The 17,698-nt window shown below is 47.3% G+C and overlaps 1 protein-coding gene across 3 annotated transcripts in view; it reads left to right on the top strand.

Moving 5' to 3' along the window:
- The window catches only part of DGKD (diacylglycerol kinase delta), a 141,589-nt gene that overhangs the window by 16,812 nt on the left and 107,079 nt on the right, over nt 1-17,698 (top strand). For all 3 annotated transcript variants that reach the window (XM_040427949.1, XM_040427950.1, XM_040427948.1), the window contains exon 2: nt 9,252-9,362. In XM_040427949.1, the coding sequence (XP_040283883.1) occupies nt 9,252-9,362 (111 nt within the window). The remainder of the gene's footprint in view (nt 1-9,251; nt 9,363-17,698) is intronic.

Raw genomic sequence — 17,698 nt, 5'->3', positions numbered from 1 at the left:
TGCTATCAGTGTGTGAAGAGTGGGAGAAGAAGGTTGCATTGACAATCCAACACAATTTTATAAGTGGTCAGAAACTTGTAAATAACTCATGAAAGAATAAAGTTACTTAAAAAACCAAGCACACCATTGTTTTTCGTTTGAAATTCCCAATAAGTTTGATGTGTCACATGACCTTCTTCACATTGAAAAAACAAAAGTTGGATTCAAAATGGCCGACTTCAAAATGGCCACCTTGGTCACCACCCATCTTGAAAAGTTTCCCCCCTCACATATACTAATGTGCCACAAACAGGAAGTTAATATAACCAACCATTCCCATTTTATTAAGGTGTATCCATATAAATGGCCCACCCTGTAGATAATTATGCTTATTGGGCCTGTCAGTGTCCCTTTAAGTCCAAATTTGCCAGGGGTATGAATAATCATGGGCAGCACTGTAGATAATAAGGAATCGCTGTAAATTCAGTTCCCGTATGCGGAAGCTCGATTCACAGAGTTAGACCTCCTGCACACGAACGTGTGCGCCCCGTTGCTGTATTGCGGACCGTATTTGCGGATCCGCAATACACGAGTGCCGTTCCGTGGGCATTCTGCATCACGGATGTGGGCTTATAAATGTGATCTGTGGGCTTATTTAGCTAAAAAACAGCTATTACTAACCTGTCAGTCAAACAAATAAGGTGCCCAAGGGGATGTTAATGGATGCAAGGTGACGGCCGCACCCAGCGCCGCCTTTCCAGACTTCTGCGCCGCCTCCTAAACCTCTGTGCCGCCTCTCGCTCTCCCTCCCTCCTCCTCCTGCTGTAAGATCTCGCGCATACAGGGGTTGAGCGAAGTGCCGGCGCATGCGCACTTCGCTGTAAGAAGCCAAATGGAGAAGTCCGCACGGGCGCATCAGGCAGAGCCCTGTGCGCAAGCGCGAGATCTTACAGCAGAAGGAGGGGGGAGGGAGGGAGAGCGAGAGGCGGCACAGAGGATTAGGAGGCGGCGCAGAAGTCCGGAAAGGTGGCGCTGGGCACGAACGGCGGTGGGTGCGGCGGGCATCTTGCACCCATTAACATCCCCTTGGGCACCTTATTTGTTTGACTGACAGGTTAGTAAAAGCAGTTTTTTAGCTAAATAAGCCCACAGATGACATTTATAAGCCCACATTAGGAATCGTGAAGACGCCCTGAACATCAGCATATTTTTAGCTGACAGGGGTGAAACCTGGTGACAGAATCCCTTTAAAGAGGTTGTCTCACGTCAGTAAATGGCATTTATCATGTAGAGAAAGTTAATACAAGGCACTTACTAATGTATTGTGGTTGTCCATATTGCCTGCTTTCCTTCAGTAGTTGATTTTTAAAGTGGAAAAGCACTTTAAAACTTGAAACTGAACTCTGCTTCGGTTCCGAGGTACTAGTTGGAACCAAATCCGAGTTCGGTTTCAAGTTTTAAAGTGTTTTTCCACTTTAAAAATCAACTACTGCAGTTATTCAACGAAGTCGCTTGCGACTTCGTGAATAACTAACTTTGGCTCATCGGAGCCCATACATTCTAATACTGTACGGAGATGAATCTCCGTACAGTATTATTCCGAAGTTTTGAACGAAGCATCCGAAGCTCGCATTGTTCAACACTAGTTGTAGCCATGGACGTGAGCAGTGTATAATGTGACGTGAAAATGAATCAAGCCAGCAAAGGAGGCAATATGGACAATCACAATACATTAGTAAGTGTCATGTAGTAATTTTCTTTACATGATAAATGCCATTTGCTGAAGTGAGACAGCCCCTTTAAGGGCTCATGCACACAAACGTATTTTCTTTCCGTGTCCATTCCGTTTTTTTATGCGGACCGCATGCGGAACCATTCAATTCAAAGGATCCGCAAAAAAAAAAAAAAGGAAGTTACTCCGAATGCACATGGACACAAAATACATATGGTCATGTGCATGAACCCTAATTCTGATGGTAGAAATGCCTGAAAAATTAATTAACAATAAAGGGGTATTTCATGTGCTGGGATTGCTTGGTGATGTCATCACGTTGGGAGCGCAGGTCCTTTTGCATTAAGAGAAGAGCAAATGTCTCTGCACATGTAAGTGGATGTGGTATTGGCCCCATAGACTGCATTGGTTCTGTGAATGTAAGCCTAAAAATCCAAATAAAGGAGGAAGTTAAAGAACCAGGACAGGAAGTAAAATACATGGAGGGACTTAAATAATATCCAGAAAACTATCTTCCTGTTTTTGCGGACAAGAATAGGCAGTTCTATGGGGGTGCCGGCCGGGTGTATTGCATATGCATTCCGTTTTTGTATTTCCGTTTTTCCGTTCCGTTCAAAGATAGAACATGTCCTATTATTGCCCGCAAATCACGTTCTGTGGCTCCATTCAAGTCAATGGGTCTGCAAAAAAAAACGAAACACTTAAGGAATGTACTCATTATCCGTTCCGTTTTTGCGGAACCATCTATTGAAAATTTTATGCCCAGCCCAATTTTTTCTATGTAATTATTGTATATGCCATACGGAAAAACGGAACGGAACTGGAAACACTACTGAAAGAAAATACGGATCCGTTAAAAACGTCCCACAAAACACTGAAAAAGCCATACAGTCTTGTAAACAAGTCCTTAAAGGGAACCTGTCACCTGGATTTTGGGTATAGAGCTGAGGACATGCACTGCTAGATCGCGCTAGCACATCCGCAATATCCAGTCCCTATAGCTCTGTGTGCTTTTATTGTGTCAAAAAAACTATTTTATATATATGTAAATGAGGTTACTAACATTTCTGGAGCCCAGCACCGCCCCGCATCCTCCGAATCTCCTCCTTTCTCCCCGACTCCACAAAGCTAGAGCGCCGTACTCTCGCATGCGCAGTGTTGGCATAGTGTTCCTTTCCTGTGCTGGCATTGCGAGATTATGGTGCTCTAGCTTTGGGACAACGGGGAGCAAGGAGGAGATTCGGAGGATGCGGGGCGGTGCTGGGCTCCTTCACAGTAGGCGTGGCTGGGCTCAGAGACAGGGAACGTTGGACTCCTCTCTCAAGCATGGAGGAGACAGGACTCATCTGAGGTAAAGGGAATCTGTCACCTAGTTTTACCCTATAGACCTGTGGACATGGGATAGATCTCTTCTAGCATGTCCGCAATATACTTGTCCCATAGCTCTGTCTGGTTTTATTTAGTTTAAAAAAAGATTTTATAGAAATGTAAATTAGCCAAGTAAGGTGCCCAAGGCGTGGTTACTTACGGTTAAAGGGACACTGACAGGCCAAATCAGCATATATAGTTAGATATATGACATTACAGGTCTTATAGAGTCTTTTAAAAGCATATAAGTATCCCCCCTGTCCACCTTATAAAGAGCGAAATATAAAGTTTTATAACCTGCTTCTCCGGTCAGCAATCTGCCCAAGGGGCGGCGTTTCATGTGAAAATGCGCCCAGCTAGCCGCTCCCAACTGCCGTTGTTAAGCCCCGCCCAGCTCATCATTATTCACTTCGCTGGGCGGCGGCTAGAACTCTCCCCAGTCCCGATCCTGCGCATGGGCAATTCAATCCTCTGGGCATCATTCATGCCCAATCTTCTGTGCCTGCGCCCCGCCGTGGTTAGATCGCGCATGCGTACACACACAGCCTGCCTGCGTCTTGGAGGCAGCTGCAGCCTCAGCCATGCACTGTTCAGAGCAGCGCTTCAGAGCGCTGCTCACTCACATCGTCAAAGGGGTTAATAGTGCGTCCCAGAGGATTGAATTGCCCATGCGCAGGATCGGGACTGAGGAGAGTTCTAGCCGCCGCCCAGCGAAGTGAATAATGATGAGCTGGGCGGGGCTTAAGAACGGCAGTTGGGAAGGCTGGCTGGGCGCATTTTCACATGAAACGCCGCCCCTTGGGCAGATTGCTGACTGCAGATGCAGGTTATAAAACTTTATATTTCGCTCTTTATAAGGTGGACAGGGGGGATACTTATATGCTTTTAAAAGACTCTCTATAAGACCTGTAATGTCATATATCTAACTATATATGCTGATTTGGCCTGTCAGTGTCCCTTTAAGGAGCCCAGCCACGCCCCTGTGAAGGAGCCCAGCACCGCCTGCATCCAGGAATCTCCTCCTTGCTCACAAAGTTACAGTGTCGTATTCTCGCGATGCGCGAGCTAGCACATGCACAATGCCGGCAAAGTGTTCGTTCCCTTTGCTGGCATCAGCTTCAGTGAACGAACTGCGCATTCACTAGCTCGCGCATCGCGAGATTACGACACTGTAACTTTGTGAGCCAGGAGGAGATTCCTGGATGCTGGGCTCCTTCACAGGGGCGTGGCTGGGCTCCTTAACCGTAAGTAACCACGCCTCGGGCACCTTACTGGATAATTTACATTTCTATAAAATAATTTTTTAAACGAAATAAAACCACATGGCTATTGTTTCTCCACCTTTACAGCCCCCCGTCTGACCATTCTGTCATTGGTGGCGGCAACCCCCCTGTCATGTCCAATAAACATTCAAGAACTTATAAATGAGTTTGGAATATTTACTTAGAGGGGTATTCCCACCTCAGGGTGGTCACCGACCTCCTCCCCCCAGTATGTGGTGACTGGAGGTGGTCCAGAGTAGACTATGGAGACCTCTAAGGAGGTTGTGCCACATTGTTCCATATCTCTGTGGTTTCCTTGGTCCTGGCCACCTCCTGCTGCCGGTAGATCTGCGGGCCGGGCACTGTTTTACAGATGGGTGCGGGTCCCAGAGCTGAGAACCGCATTTATCAGACATGTACATCCTGTGGATATGTCATAGATGTTTGAGATGGGAATACCCCTTAACTATGAATTTATCTGAAGGGCAGATCTGATAGATCACAGAATAGAGAAGACAGGCAAAGCTGGAAACGGTGGTGGTGAGGGGTGGTCTGTAATTGTGTTATTGGTTATCAACCAGCTTAGGCTACTGTACTTTCACACTAGCGTTTTTGCTGGATCCGACAGGGTTCAGCAAAAACGCTTCCATTACTGATCATACAACCACCTGCATCCGTTATGGACGGATCCGGTTGTATTATCTGTAACATAGCCAAGACGGATCATGAACTCATGAACTCCATTGAAAGTCAATGGGGGACGGATCTGTTTTCTAGTGTGTCAGAGAAAACGGATTTGCTTGCTCCGCATCCCATGACGGAAAGAAAACCGCAGCTTGTTGCGGTTTGCTCTCCGGTATGAGAACGCAACCAAAGTGAACGGAATGCATTTTGGAGCATTCCGTTCTGTTCAGTTACGTTTTGTCCCCATTCACAATGAATGGGGACAAAATGGAAGTGTTTTTTTTCCGGTATTGAGACCCTATGACGGATCTTAGTCCCGGAAAATAGAAGCGCTAATGTGAAAGTAGCCTTAACCTGAAGAAACAAATGTCTTTTTTTATTTTTTATTTACTGACTAAAAAACCCCGGATTCAGGTTGCCATTCCACAAAAAGCAGACAAATGTCCATTCTTGTTGGCATCCATGTTTTTTCCCACAACCATATACTTGAATGAATGAGTCTCAGATTAAAAACGGGCAAGAAGTTTCGCTGCGCTATCCAATGGACATGTGAATAGAACCTACGGCTTTGAAGGGGCTATGCAATGTACGAGAAAAGCAATGAAAATCAGGCATCTTATAGTACATGACAGCTTCTTTCTAACAAAGCTAGAACCAGCCAGCAATCTCACCATTCATTGCTCCAATTGCTCTGCTAGATTTATTTCTATGTGGTAAATCAGGGGGCCTGTCTTTTCTCAGGGGATGTGTCCTTTCTGCTGCTGCTCTCCCTATCCCAGCTAAAGGGGGATGTCCCTTCTGCTGAATCCATCTCTCTATTACAGCTCAGGAGGCATGTACCTTCTTCTGCAGCTCTCTCCCTGTAACTGTCACAGCTTCTAACAGTAGGTATATATGGTGTACATTGAAGGATGGAGCTGAGCATGTATGACCATGCATATGTAGCTCAGTAGGTGGACATGCACATTACTATACAGATGAAACACCAGGGGGCGGCATAATAATGAAGTATGGAGCAACTGGAACAATATTGTTATAGAAAGTAGCTAGTTTTTCATGCTGAATCAAAAATAACATGTAATGGTGGCACCGCCTCTTTAACCTCTTCCCGCCTAGCACCGTACATGTATGGCTCAGTGCGGGTCATTAAAGAAGACACTCGGAAGTGAACGAGGCTGGAGCCATGGTGCCTGCTGTTTTAGCAGGCGCCCGTGGCTTATGTATTCAATCGACGATAACATCGATCGCACACATTTAACCCATCAGATCAGTAGTCAAATGTGACCACTGTATCTGGGTGAGCAAAAACCCAGAATCGCACACTCCCGCATTGGAGTCTATGAGATAATGAATTTTTTTGCACAAGTTCCCTAGGGGGAACTATAAACAAGTTAAAAAAAAAAATGTTTTTACAAATATTTAAAAAATCACCCCCCTTTTCCCCAAAATGAAAATACATAAAGAATAAAAAAAGCTAAACATCATGGGCTTCTCAATGTGCAAAAACACCCATACTATTAAAATATAAAAATATTTATCCCATATGGCGAAACAGAAAAAAAGTCAAAATGTCCGATTTGCCAATTTTTAGTTGCTTCACTTCCCATAAAAAATTGAATAAAAAGTGATCAAAAAGTCAAACACACCCCCAAATGAAAAGTACAGATCACCCCACAAATAATAACCCGTTACACAGCTCCGTACACAGAACTACAAAAAAAGTTATAGGTGTCAGAATATGGCAATGAAACGTGAGAATGAAGGTCGGTTTTACCACACAGAGAACACCGTATAAACAAAACCCATAAAATTGTATCGCAATGGAAATTTTTTTCCAGTTCCTCCCCATTTGCAATTTTTTCTCATTTCCCTACTACAACTTATACAATACTAAACGGTGCCATGATAAAGTACGACTTGTCCCACAAAAAACGCCCTCATACAGCTATGTGAACTGAAAAATAAAAAAGTTATGGCCCTGGTAAGGCCTCATGCACACGACCGTTGTTTCCGTGTCCGATCCGTTTTTTTGCGGATAGGATGCGGACCCATTCATTTCAATGGGTCCGCAAAAAACGCGGACAGCACACCGTGTGCTGTCCGCATCAGTATGTCCAAAAAAAATTGTGCAGGTCCTATTTTTTTCTAGTTTGCGGACAAGGATAGGCATTATTACAATGGATCCGCAAAAAAAAAACGGATGCCATACGGAACGTCATCCCTTTTTTTTGTGGATCCGCAATTTGCGGACCGCAAAACACATACGGTCGTGTGCATGTAGCCTAAGGCAGGGAGTGAAAAACAAAAAACCCTCCGGGGGTGAAGGGGATGGGCCCATCTGCTGTCTATGTGCAGTTGGCTGGCTATCGACTGTCTGAATCAGTCTTCGGTAGACAGTAAGCTAGAAGTCATCTATGATGGTCTCTGGTCAGAACACTTCTCTAAATAGAGGAAGGAACATGCGAGAAGAAGGCAGGCAGCAGGCAATGTCATTTGTTTACTTCCATAGTTTAGAATATGTCCTGGGAAATGTACTGCGGGATGTGCGATACTTCAAGAATGGTTTGTGTCACATCAAGATGGAATACAGAGGCGTGCGGGGGTGGGGAGGAGACGACAGGGACATGTAATATACGGGGAGACACTTGTAAGACATTCACGAACAGCCAGAGACTTGAGATAGATCAGTGACAGAAGCTGCTTGCATAAGCCAGGTGGATGGGGACATTGAAGAGCGCTGCGAGGGGATTTGCAGCGACAGACAGTGAGTGGGTGTTGTCAGGAACAGAACGTTAATGCATTCTGACAGGAAAAGTGTTGTCAGGAACAGGCAGTGAGTGGGTGTTGTCAAGCAGAGGATGTTTGCTGTTGGGGCATTTAGGACAAGATTGTTTGCCGTCACAGTCATCCTGAGGACCATGTTTGTTGTTGTAGCCGGGCAGATGACAGCGCTTGTTGTTGGGGACACATGGGCAAAGCTGATGCTTCGGACAGCCAAGTGGAGAGCCTGCGGTAGATGGCAGATACGGTGAGGGGGGAGGGGATGATATAGAAACCGGAAAGTCCTCTGGCCCTCCGCGTCCATCTCTCAGCTACATGGCATCTGCAGAATTAGGTGTTAGAGATGGGTCACACATGAGGCCGCAAGTCTCATCTCTAACACATATTAGGGTATGTTATGCTCACATGGTTGTATTAGCATCTTGAAAATGTAGACATTAAAAATTCCATATTTTTCTATGTGGTTTTCTATTTGAAGCGCTTTTTAGTGCAGATTTTGATGCCTTCCATTGATTTCAATGGGAATTTCCATGCTGAATCTGCAGCAAGGAGGAACATTTTTCAATTTATGCATGGAAAAAAAAATGCTCCACATGAACTACAATGTGGATTTATTTAAAGGGAATCTTTCAGCTCCAAGACCCCCCCCCCCCCCCCCAAACCAGAGTAAGCAGTGTATAGTATAAATGACACTGAGGCCGGTTATGCCATTTTCATCTTCATACTCACTTGCATTCCAACGCTATGCTCCTACAAACCAGCAGTAAAATGTTTTGAGTCCTCTCCATTATGGGTGTGAGCTCGGGAGTCCTCTCAATGCATTTTACCGCTGGTTTGTGAGAGCGCAGCGTCGGAATGCAAGTGACTGCGTCACTTACACCATACACCGCTACTCTAGTTTGGGGGGTGTTATGGAGCTGACAGATTTCCCTTAAAACAATGGGAGGGTGATTCGGTGATGACTTTGGTGCAGCAAAATCCATGTGAAAAATGGATCGTGCGAATGTGGCCTATGGCTCTGTATGTATGCACAGCCCAAACAATATACGTGCAGTTACTTATTTCTGCCATTCACACCTATCCTGTTTTTTCTTTTTTTCTTTTAATGAGCCTTTCATTGGAAAGTGTAGTCAATATCTGAAAGGATGGCCGGACTTGCCTCCATAAACCATGCGGTCAAGGACATGTGATCCCTGTGTCTAGGACTTCCTACGGAGCTGGAACTTTATTGCTTCTTTCCCCTCTCTTACCACCATTTCCAGTATACTCTCCCCTGTATACTGTTGTAGACAATCCCCTTTCCTCCACGTTCAGATTTCGGGTTTATAAATCTGCATCGGTAACGAGTTATAGATAAGAACTGAGCAGGAGTTACTACCTGATACCATGGGAGGACAGTCATGCTGAAAATAGAGTTCTTATCATGTCTCCTTGACTTTTCCCAGGCAATTGTGAAAGAAGGTCATCTACAAAAGCAGACAAGTTCCTTTCAGCGATGGAGGAGACGCTACTTCAAATTGCGAGGCCGAACCCTCTACTACGCCAAGACCGCAAAGGTGAAATATGGAGAGGGGCGGTAGGAAGAGAAGCATAAAATCAGTGTTTTTTTTTAACATAAAGACCATATCAGCCTAAAATGAAGTCATAAGAGGCACATTTATTAAGACCCGCATTTTAGACACCGGTCTTAATAAGGCCCTGCTCTGTCGGTGGATTTGCCGCAGCTATGTAGAGGCGCCGGACTCTACATAACTTCAGCAGATCCACCGCCACTTCTAAATGTAAGACTGCTTCCTAGCTGTCTTACATTTAGGCCATTTTCTATGCCTAAAACACACCCACGTCCACATTTTTAGACCTGCCGTGAGCAAGGAAAAGTCGCAGATTGCAGCACAAAGCACCTTTGCGCCACAACCTGCGCTAGAAATACGCCTATTATAGGCGTATTTATGTTTAATAAATGACCCCCTAAGTCTTTTCTTCTCCTTAGCTCAGGAAAGTGGAGATAACATCACTTGACAACAACCCTTATGGCAGCCATTACGGTTTCCACAGAGGTTGTCAGTCTGCCTTCACAGGCTACTAAAAAGAAATCTGTTTGATAATGTGGCATACAAGGGCATAGGATGTGCGTTATGAATGGTGACAACTACTATAATGGTCATCAACTTTTCTTTGAAACAAATTAAACTAAAAGTGTCCATGCACATTAAAGGGAAGTCTGCTGAACCTGACAATTTTGGTGGGATTGGCCAGCTGTCTGATGTCTGTAGGGGTTTCCTGACTCTCCGTGATGGCAGATGACATTGGAAAGAAAGATCAGTGTGATTGCAACAGATCTGATCCTTTGTTCCCTGGGAGAAATAGCTGTCTACCGGTAGGTCTCTAAAGGTGGCCATGCATCTGAAATATATACGTCCCTCTCCCCCATATAGAGGCACATAAGGCCAACCATGCATTTGTTTTTAAAAAATAAGCCACTGCCAGACACCAACATGCCCAGTCCTTCTTTTCTCTGACATCTATTGTCGGGGAAAAAGTCGGGACACCACTATACATGTTACATGGTCAGCAGGTCCCACTAAAATTGGCAAGTTCCGTCGTCCTAACCTGCTGATTTTGGTGGGACCAGCCGATTTACCTTTTTTGTATGGAGGTGTGCAGACACTCCCTCAACAGAAGATGTCAGAGAAAGATCGGGCATGTTGAATATCGGCGCCTCTCAAGGGAGATAATCCATCACTAGAGGTGTCAGGCAGTAGCTTACTCACCTATCTCTATTGAGAACAAGTGTGTATATATCTTTTCCCTCAGCAACTAGAAAAACATTTGTGATGGTTTTTCACTTGCAAAATCATTCTCATTGATAAAGCAATCTTGCAAAATATCGTCTTTAAGAGAGCCTCTGTCAGCATGATCAACCCTATTAAACCAGGCATATTGCCTGGTAGGGTTGATCATGTTGAGTTAAACTATATATTTATTTTGTTTGTATCTTAAACAGCTGCTGAGTAATGTGTACTTTTTTTAATGCGGATTAGGCAGTTGGATCACCGGGAGTAGCTCTTGGAGCAGCATTACAGCTACGCCCCCTCGGTGCTCGATGCACTCCCTCTCACCTTTGATTGACAGGGCTAGACAAGATAGCCCTGTCTTCTCATTCTTCTGTGCCACCAATATGATTCGTGGCAAATACAATAGTAAATCATCAGTGGCAGTGTGTTCCACTAGCAATGCATGATTTTGCTAATTCCCTATTGCTTATATGTGATCGCCGGTGCTCATTGGTGGCAGTGGAGCCTCTACAGAGGGGAGCGAGCGAGAGTACTTACCGTGCGATCCTTCCTACAGCGGATTAATGACAGAAGATGAATTTACTATTTTTCCCCATTCTCCCAATTTAAAAAATAAATAAAGTGGTCAATAAAAACTAAGGGGCACATTTATTAAGACCGGCGTTTTAGATGCCAGTCTTAATAAGCCCCTGTGCTGATGGTGGATCGCTGAAGTTACGTAAAGGCGTCAGCCTCAACATAACTTTGGCGTATCCAGCGCAGTCTAAATGTAAGCCAGCTTCCTTGCTGTCTTACATTCAGATCATTTTCTAGGCGTAAAAAATTATGAATGAAACGGGCCTGCCGGCCCGCCCACGCCACACCCCCTTTTTTGGACCTGACGTGAGCAGGGAAGAAGTCGCAGATTCTGCCACAAAATGGTGTACGACAGAATCTGAACCAGATATACACCACAAAAGTGGCATATAGATAAGGCTGACAAGTCAGCCTGCATTTGTGGGAGAGGTGCAGGCACCTATAAAACAGAGGCACGCCCTCATCTTGCGTGCGTTTCCGGTGGGAGGGGCGCTTGCCTGTTACGTTCGGGCTTACGTTTATCATTTACCATATCTGTTGCCTGTTACGCTTCAGGCTCATGTTTTATTTACCTTATCGGTGGCCCGTTGCGCTTCAGGCTTACGTTCTTCGCTGTTGCCTGTTACGCTTCAGGTTTCACGTTTTATTATTTTCCATCTCTGTTGCCTGTTATGTGTCAGGTTCACGTTGTTAATTACCATATTTGTCGCCTGTCATGTTTTCAGACTCAAATCCATATTCTCTTTCTCCGGTACGATTTCAGGTTTGATGTTCATTTTCTTCAGTTTTTTTCTAAACTCCCTGTCTGTGGCCTCGTCTTTTTAGCTTCCTTACGCCATTTCACGCTCTAGTCTGGCCAGGTCCTCCACAGTAGCTCCCGTTTTTCAGAGCACTAGGCACTCGCCCACTCACTAGTTCTTCTTCAACCACCATTCACGACTATGGGTGTCTCTTCCGAAATACAGGGCCTCCAGCTCAGCTATTAATTTTGTTTGTCACCTCGCAGCTGCAGTATGTCGCACACTTCCAACATCGATGAGGCCCTATCGATTCCAGAAACCCCCGCATCCGAGCGGCCCAGCTCCTCATCTCTAAGGAGTTGGACAATTCCTGAGTTAATTGCAGAACTAAACAGGAGAGGGATCCAACACCCTGCTTCCGCCCGAAAGGCAAAATTATATAGACTGCTGATGGCTGAACCGGCAGCCCCAGACTTGGAGCAAGTCTCCATGTCTACTCTCCAGCTATCTCTGACTCAACTGCATTCTATGATGAACAACATTGCCTCCTCAGTCTCAGACGTGCAGTCTAGGCTCCTGGCAGTCGAATCCTACCAGGGGTTGGCATCTAGCCGGTCCGCTTCACCCTTGCCAGTAGCCTCCACTTCAGGGCCCGTTCCCCCAGCAACATCAAAAAAGATATCCTAGAGGGGAAAGACGTCAACCTAGCGTCCATTCTAATAGCTGCTCATGACACAATAGAAAGCAAAACAATCGCATGCGGCGACGTGTCTATCGTCCTTAAGGCCAGGGATCCCCGCCTAAACAAAAAGCTGTCCATCACTGAGTTCGTCCTGGCGTTCAGTTTATTCAGGGATGTCCTTTGCTCAGTCCATCCTGAGAGGCGGGAGGAGTTGGACACTTACCTTTACCGAGTCACGGACTTGGGCCATAAGTACGGTGGGCACGCGTTCTACGACTACCACCGCTCGTTTTCGGCCAAAGCTGCCACCGTTCTGGCCCAATTCCAACACATCACAAACTGGGCTTCCATGGACATGGAGCTTTTTTGCTGGCACTTCGCAGGGCTAAAGGCCCCGGCGTGTGCCTCTTGCCAATCTATTGCCCACTCCTCGGATTGGTGCCCCAATGCAGGACCCTCCACGTCCCAGGGCAGATCCCTTCCCAGTAGCTCTGGGTCTCAACAACGGTCTGGCCCAACCACGGATAAGCTGGGGCGTCCCATAGTTTTCCTGGGTAACAGCCAGGTCTGTAACAATTTCAACCAGAACGCCTGTTACTATAATAAATGTAGGGCCCTTCACGTATGTGCCGTATGTTTCTGGGCTCACCCTCAAATGGCTTGTCCTCAAAGGTCCTCCAGGACATCCTGACTAATTGGGGTCAACTTGGATTTACTGGCAGCCCTTCTGCAGGTCCACCACAACCCGCAGTTTGTTCAATTTCTGGTCTCTGGGTTCGCTACAGGCTTTCACACAGGTCTAGTAGCTCTTCGCCAGTCCAGGGATCCTGAGCCAGTGGGGACTCTAATAAAGTCTGAATTAGGCCTCATGCACACGACCGTTGTGTGCATCCGTGGCCGTGGTTCCGTTTTCTGCGGACCCATTGACTTTCAATAGGTCCGTTGAAAACTCGTAAAATGCACCGTTGTTCATCCGCGGCCGTGATCCGTGTTTCCTGTCCGTCAAAAAAATATGACCTGTCCTATTTTTTTGACGGACAACGGTTCACGGACCCATTCAAGTCAATGGGTCCGTGAAAAAACACGGATGCACACAAGATTGGCATCCGCGTCCGTGATCTGCGTCCGTAGGCTACTTTCACACAGACGGATCGCAACTGAGGGGTTAATTGTGCGTATCATAGCCCCCTGTAAGAGATCAGGTGCTGCCAGGCAGGAGGGGGCACACACCCCAGTTTTAAATTCATTGGTGGCCAGTGTGCCCCCCCTCCCTCCCCTGTATTACATTCATTGGTGGCCAGTGCGGCCCCCCTCCCTCCCCTGTATTACTGTACATTCATTGGTGGCCAGTGCGGCCCCCCCTCCCTCCCCTGTATTACTGTACATTCATTGGTGGCCAGTGCGGCCCTCCCTCCCCTGTATTACTGTACATTCATTGGTGGCCAGTGCGGCCCCCCCCCTCCCCTGTATTACTGTACATTCATTGGTGGCCAGTGCGGCCCCCCCCCTCCCCTGTATTACTGTACATTCATTGGTGGCCAGTGGGCCCCCCCTCCCCCCCCCTGTATTACTGTGCATTCATTGGTGGCCAGTGCGGCCCTCCCTCCCCCTTTTAATTAAAATCCCCCCCCCCCCCTATCATTGGTGGCAGTGGAGAGTTCCGATCGGAGTCCCAGTTTAATCGTTGGGACTCCGATCGGTAACCATGGCAACCAGGACGCTACTGCAGTCCTGGTTGCCATGGTTACTTAGCAAATTTTAGAAGCATTATACTTACCTGCGATGTCTGTGACCGGCCGGGCGCTCCTCCTACTGGTAAGTGACAGGTCTGTGCTATAAGCAATGCGCCGCACAGACCTTTCACTTACCAGTAGGAGGAGCGCCCGGCCGGTCACAGACAGCGAAGGTAAGTATAATGCTTCTAAAATTGCTAAGTAACCATGGCAACCAGGACAGTAGTGTAGTAGCGTCCTGGTTGCCATGGTTACCGATCAGAGTCCCAGCGATTAAACTGGGACTCCGATCGGAACTCTCCGCTGCCACCAATGATAGGGGGGGGGATTTTAATTAGGAGGGGGAGGGAGGGGGGGCCAACTGGCCACCAATGAATGTACAGTAATACAGGGGAGGGAGGGGGGACCCACTGGCCACCAATGAATGTACAGTAATACAGGGGAGGGAGGGGGGGCCGCACTGGCCACCAATGAATGTACAGTAATACAGGGGAGGGAGGGGGGGCACCTGAGGGGTTAATTGTGCGGATCACAGCCTCCTGTAAGCGATCGGGTGCTGCCAGGCAGCAGGGGGCAGTCATGTACACAGTTCCTAGTATATTCTAACTTGAAGCGTCCCCATCACTATGGGAACACCTCTGTGTTAGAATATACTGTCGGATATGAGTTTTCACGATCTAACTCAAATCCGATGGTATATTCTAACATAGAGGCGTTCCCATGGTGATGGGCACGCTTCAAGTTAAAATATACCATCGGATTGGAGAAAACTCTGATCCGATGGTATAATAGGGACTCCTGACTTTACATTGACTTGCATTGTAAATCAGGACGGATCCGTTTGGCTCCGCACGGCCAGGCGGACACCAAAACAACTTTTTCCTTCATGTCCGTGGATCCTCCAAAAATCAAGGAAGACCCACGGAAGAAAAAACGGACACGGATCACGGACCTACGGACACCGTTTTTGCAGACCTCAAAAAAAAAAACGGTCGTGTGCATGAGGCCTTAGAGAAGGGGTTCCTCATCAGTCCATTTTCCGTTGTTCCCTTTGACCTCTGGAGAATCAACCCTATAGGCATTGTGTCAAAACAATTCACCAATAAAAAACGTTTTATCTATGACCTGTCTGCACCTCATGGTTCCAGCATACCCAGCTTAAATTCCTTAGTCCCCTCTGAGGAGTTTTCCATGCGCTATTCTTCCATAGACGAGGTTATTCTGCTCATCCTTCAGGTAGGCAGGGGGGCATGGTTGGCCAAGGCGGACATCGCTGACGCTTTCAAGTGGCAAGACCAGTACTACTTTGCAAATCGCCTGACTTTCGGGTCCAAAAGCAGCCCTTGCACTGGATCTTGGTCAACCACTGCGACTGTCCGCTGGTCATCCATTACCTGGATGATTTTCTTTTAATAGAAAGGCCAGATTGCAAGCCAAGCAAGCTCCAGGTTCTGCTCCAGCTTTTTTTCAAAACTCAATGTACCGGTGGCACCTTCAAAAATAGAAGGCCCCGCGACGGTAATCACCTTCCTGGGCATAATCTTGGACACAGTAAAAATGGAGGCCAGGTTACCAGCTGAGAAGCTCACAAAGATCAAGGAGGCTATCTCAAAGGCAGTGGGCAGTAGGACGTGTGTCAAGGTAGAGTTGCAGTCCCAGTCCTAAATTTTGCCACTAGAGTCATGCCCCAAGGTAGAGCCTTCATGTCCAGGCTCCTGCAGCTACTTCCCTCAGCTCCCGAGCAAGACAGCCTCATTACCTTAGATGCCCAATCCATGGCCGACCTGGCCATGTGGAGGGACTTTCTGGCCAAATGGAACGGAGTCTCCATGTTCGTTTCGCAACTGGGGCCAGCATCCACCTTGATTTTCTCGGACGCCGCCGCCTCCGGGGGTTTCGCGGCAATCTGTGGAAATCAGGGGTTTGCGGGCGCTTGGCCATCAGAGATTTCATCAGCCAGAGTCGCATTGAAATCTTCTCCCTTGTTGGAGTTTTACCCAATTGTGGCGGCGGCCCAAGTCTGGGGCAGGCAATGGGCCAATTCTTCCGTGGCGTTCATCACCGACAACCAGACAGTGGTAGATATCATCGCTAAGGGCAGATCACAGTCACCCCAGATCATGTCTTTTGTCCGCAGGCTGGTTTGGCTCTCGCTGCAATTTTATTTCCATGTGTCATGCAGGCACATTCAGGGCATACGTAATGTCGCCGCAGATGCTTTGTCTCATTTTAATTTCAATACTTTTTTCCAGATCATGCCGGAGGCAGACCGAGTGGGGCTACCCCCTCCAATTTATCAAACTCTAATAATGGATTAAAATCATTAATTTCTTCAGCAAAGTCTCTGATGCAGAAGTCTCTGTCTGTTAACACGGCCAGGAATTACAAAGCCGCTTGGAACACTTTCTACAGTTTCACACTCCTGCATCCAAGAAAGGACACTGACAGGACCGCTTACGTCACAGCCTTCATAGCTTACTGTCATACTGACCTCAAACTGTCTTTCAGCACTATCAAGTTATACTTGGCCGGAGTCCAGCATTTTTTCATGTTGGAGGATCCAGAGAGTAGGTCGGTTTTCTTGTCCCAGGCAGTTAGGGCGACACTCAGGGGCGTTCAGAAGAGTAGCGAAGGGGCCATCCCGAGCAGACAGCCGGTGTCAGGGGAATTTTTTAGGAAGCTTTCCACCTCCCTAGATGGTCTTCCTTTTGGGCTCTATTCCAGCACAGTCATCAAGGCGGCCATGTACCTTAGCTTCTACGGGTTCTTAACCTCTTCACGACACATGACGTACCGGTACGTCATGTGTTGTTCCGATCACTGCCGCCCGGCCGGCTGTGATCGGAACAAGGTGCCTGCTCAAATCATTGAGCAGGCACCTCAGCTCAATTCAGACCTGCGGTTTGCTGCGCTTTCGCGGGGATCAGAAACTTTATATGCCTAAAATATAGTTTTTTTCAACCCCCCCTGCACCCCTAAAATATTTTATGGCGGCGGGAGGTGCAGGGGGGGGGTTGCGGACGGTTCGCCTCCCCTTGAATAATCGTTGGTGGCCAGTGGGTATACCAGGGTGTCAGCACATTGCTGACACCCTGGTATAAACGGCTGACATCTGTGATGCGATGTCAGCCGTTTAACCCTTTCCATTATGCGGTCCGTACGGACCGCGGTATGGAAAAGCAGAGGTTAACAGTCGGGAGCTCCCTCCCTCTCCCATCATGTGCCTTTGCAGCCCCCAGACAGGATTGGGTGACAGAGGGAGGGAGCCCCCCTCCTTACCCTTCCCCGTCTGCGCAGTTGTGGCCACAACTGAGCAGGCGGGGAAGGTTCCCATGGCAACAGGACGCCTTCTCAGACAGCAGGGTC

The sequence above is a fragment of the Bufo bufo genome, chromosome 4 (genome assembly GCF_905171765.1).
Source record: "Bufo bufo chromosome 4, aBufBuf1.1, whole genome shotgun sequence".
Lineage (NCBI taxonomy): Eukaryota > Metazoa > Chordata > Amphibia > Anura > Bufonidae > Bufo > Bufo bufo.
This window is presented reverse-complemented; position numbering and strand designations above follow the sequence as displayed.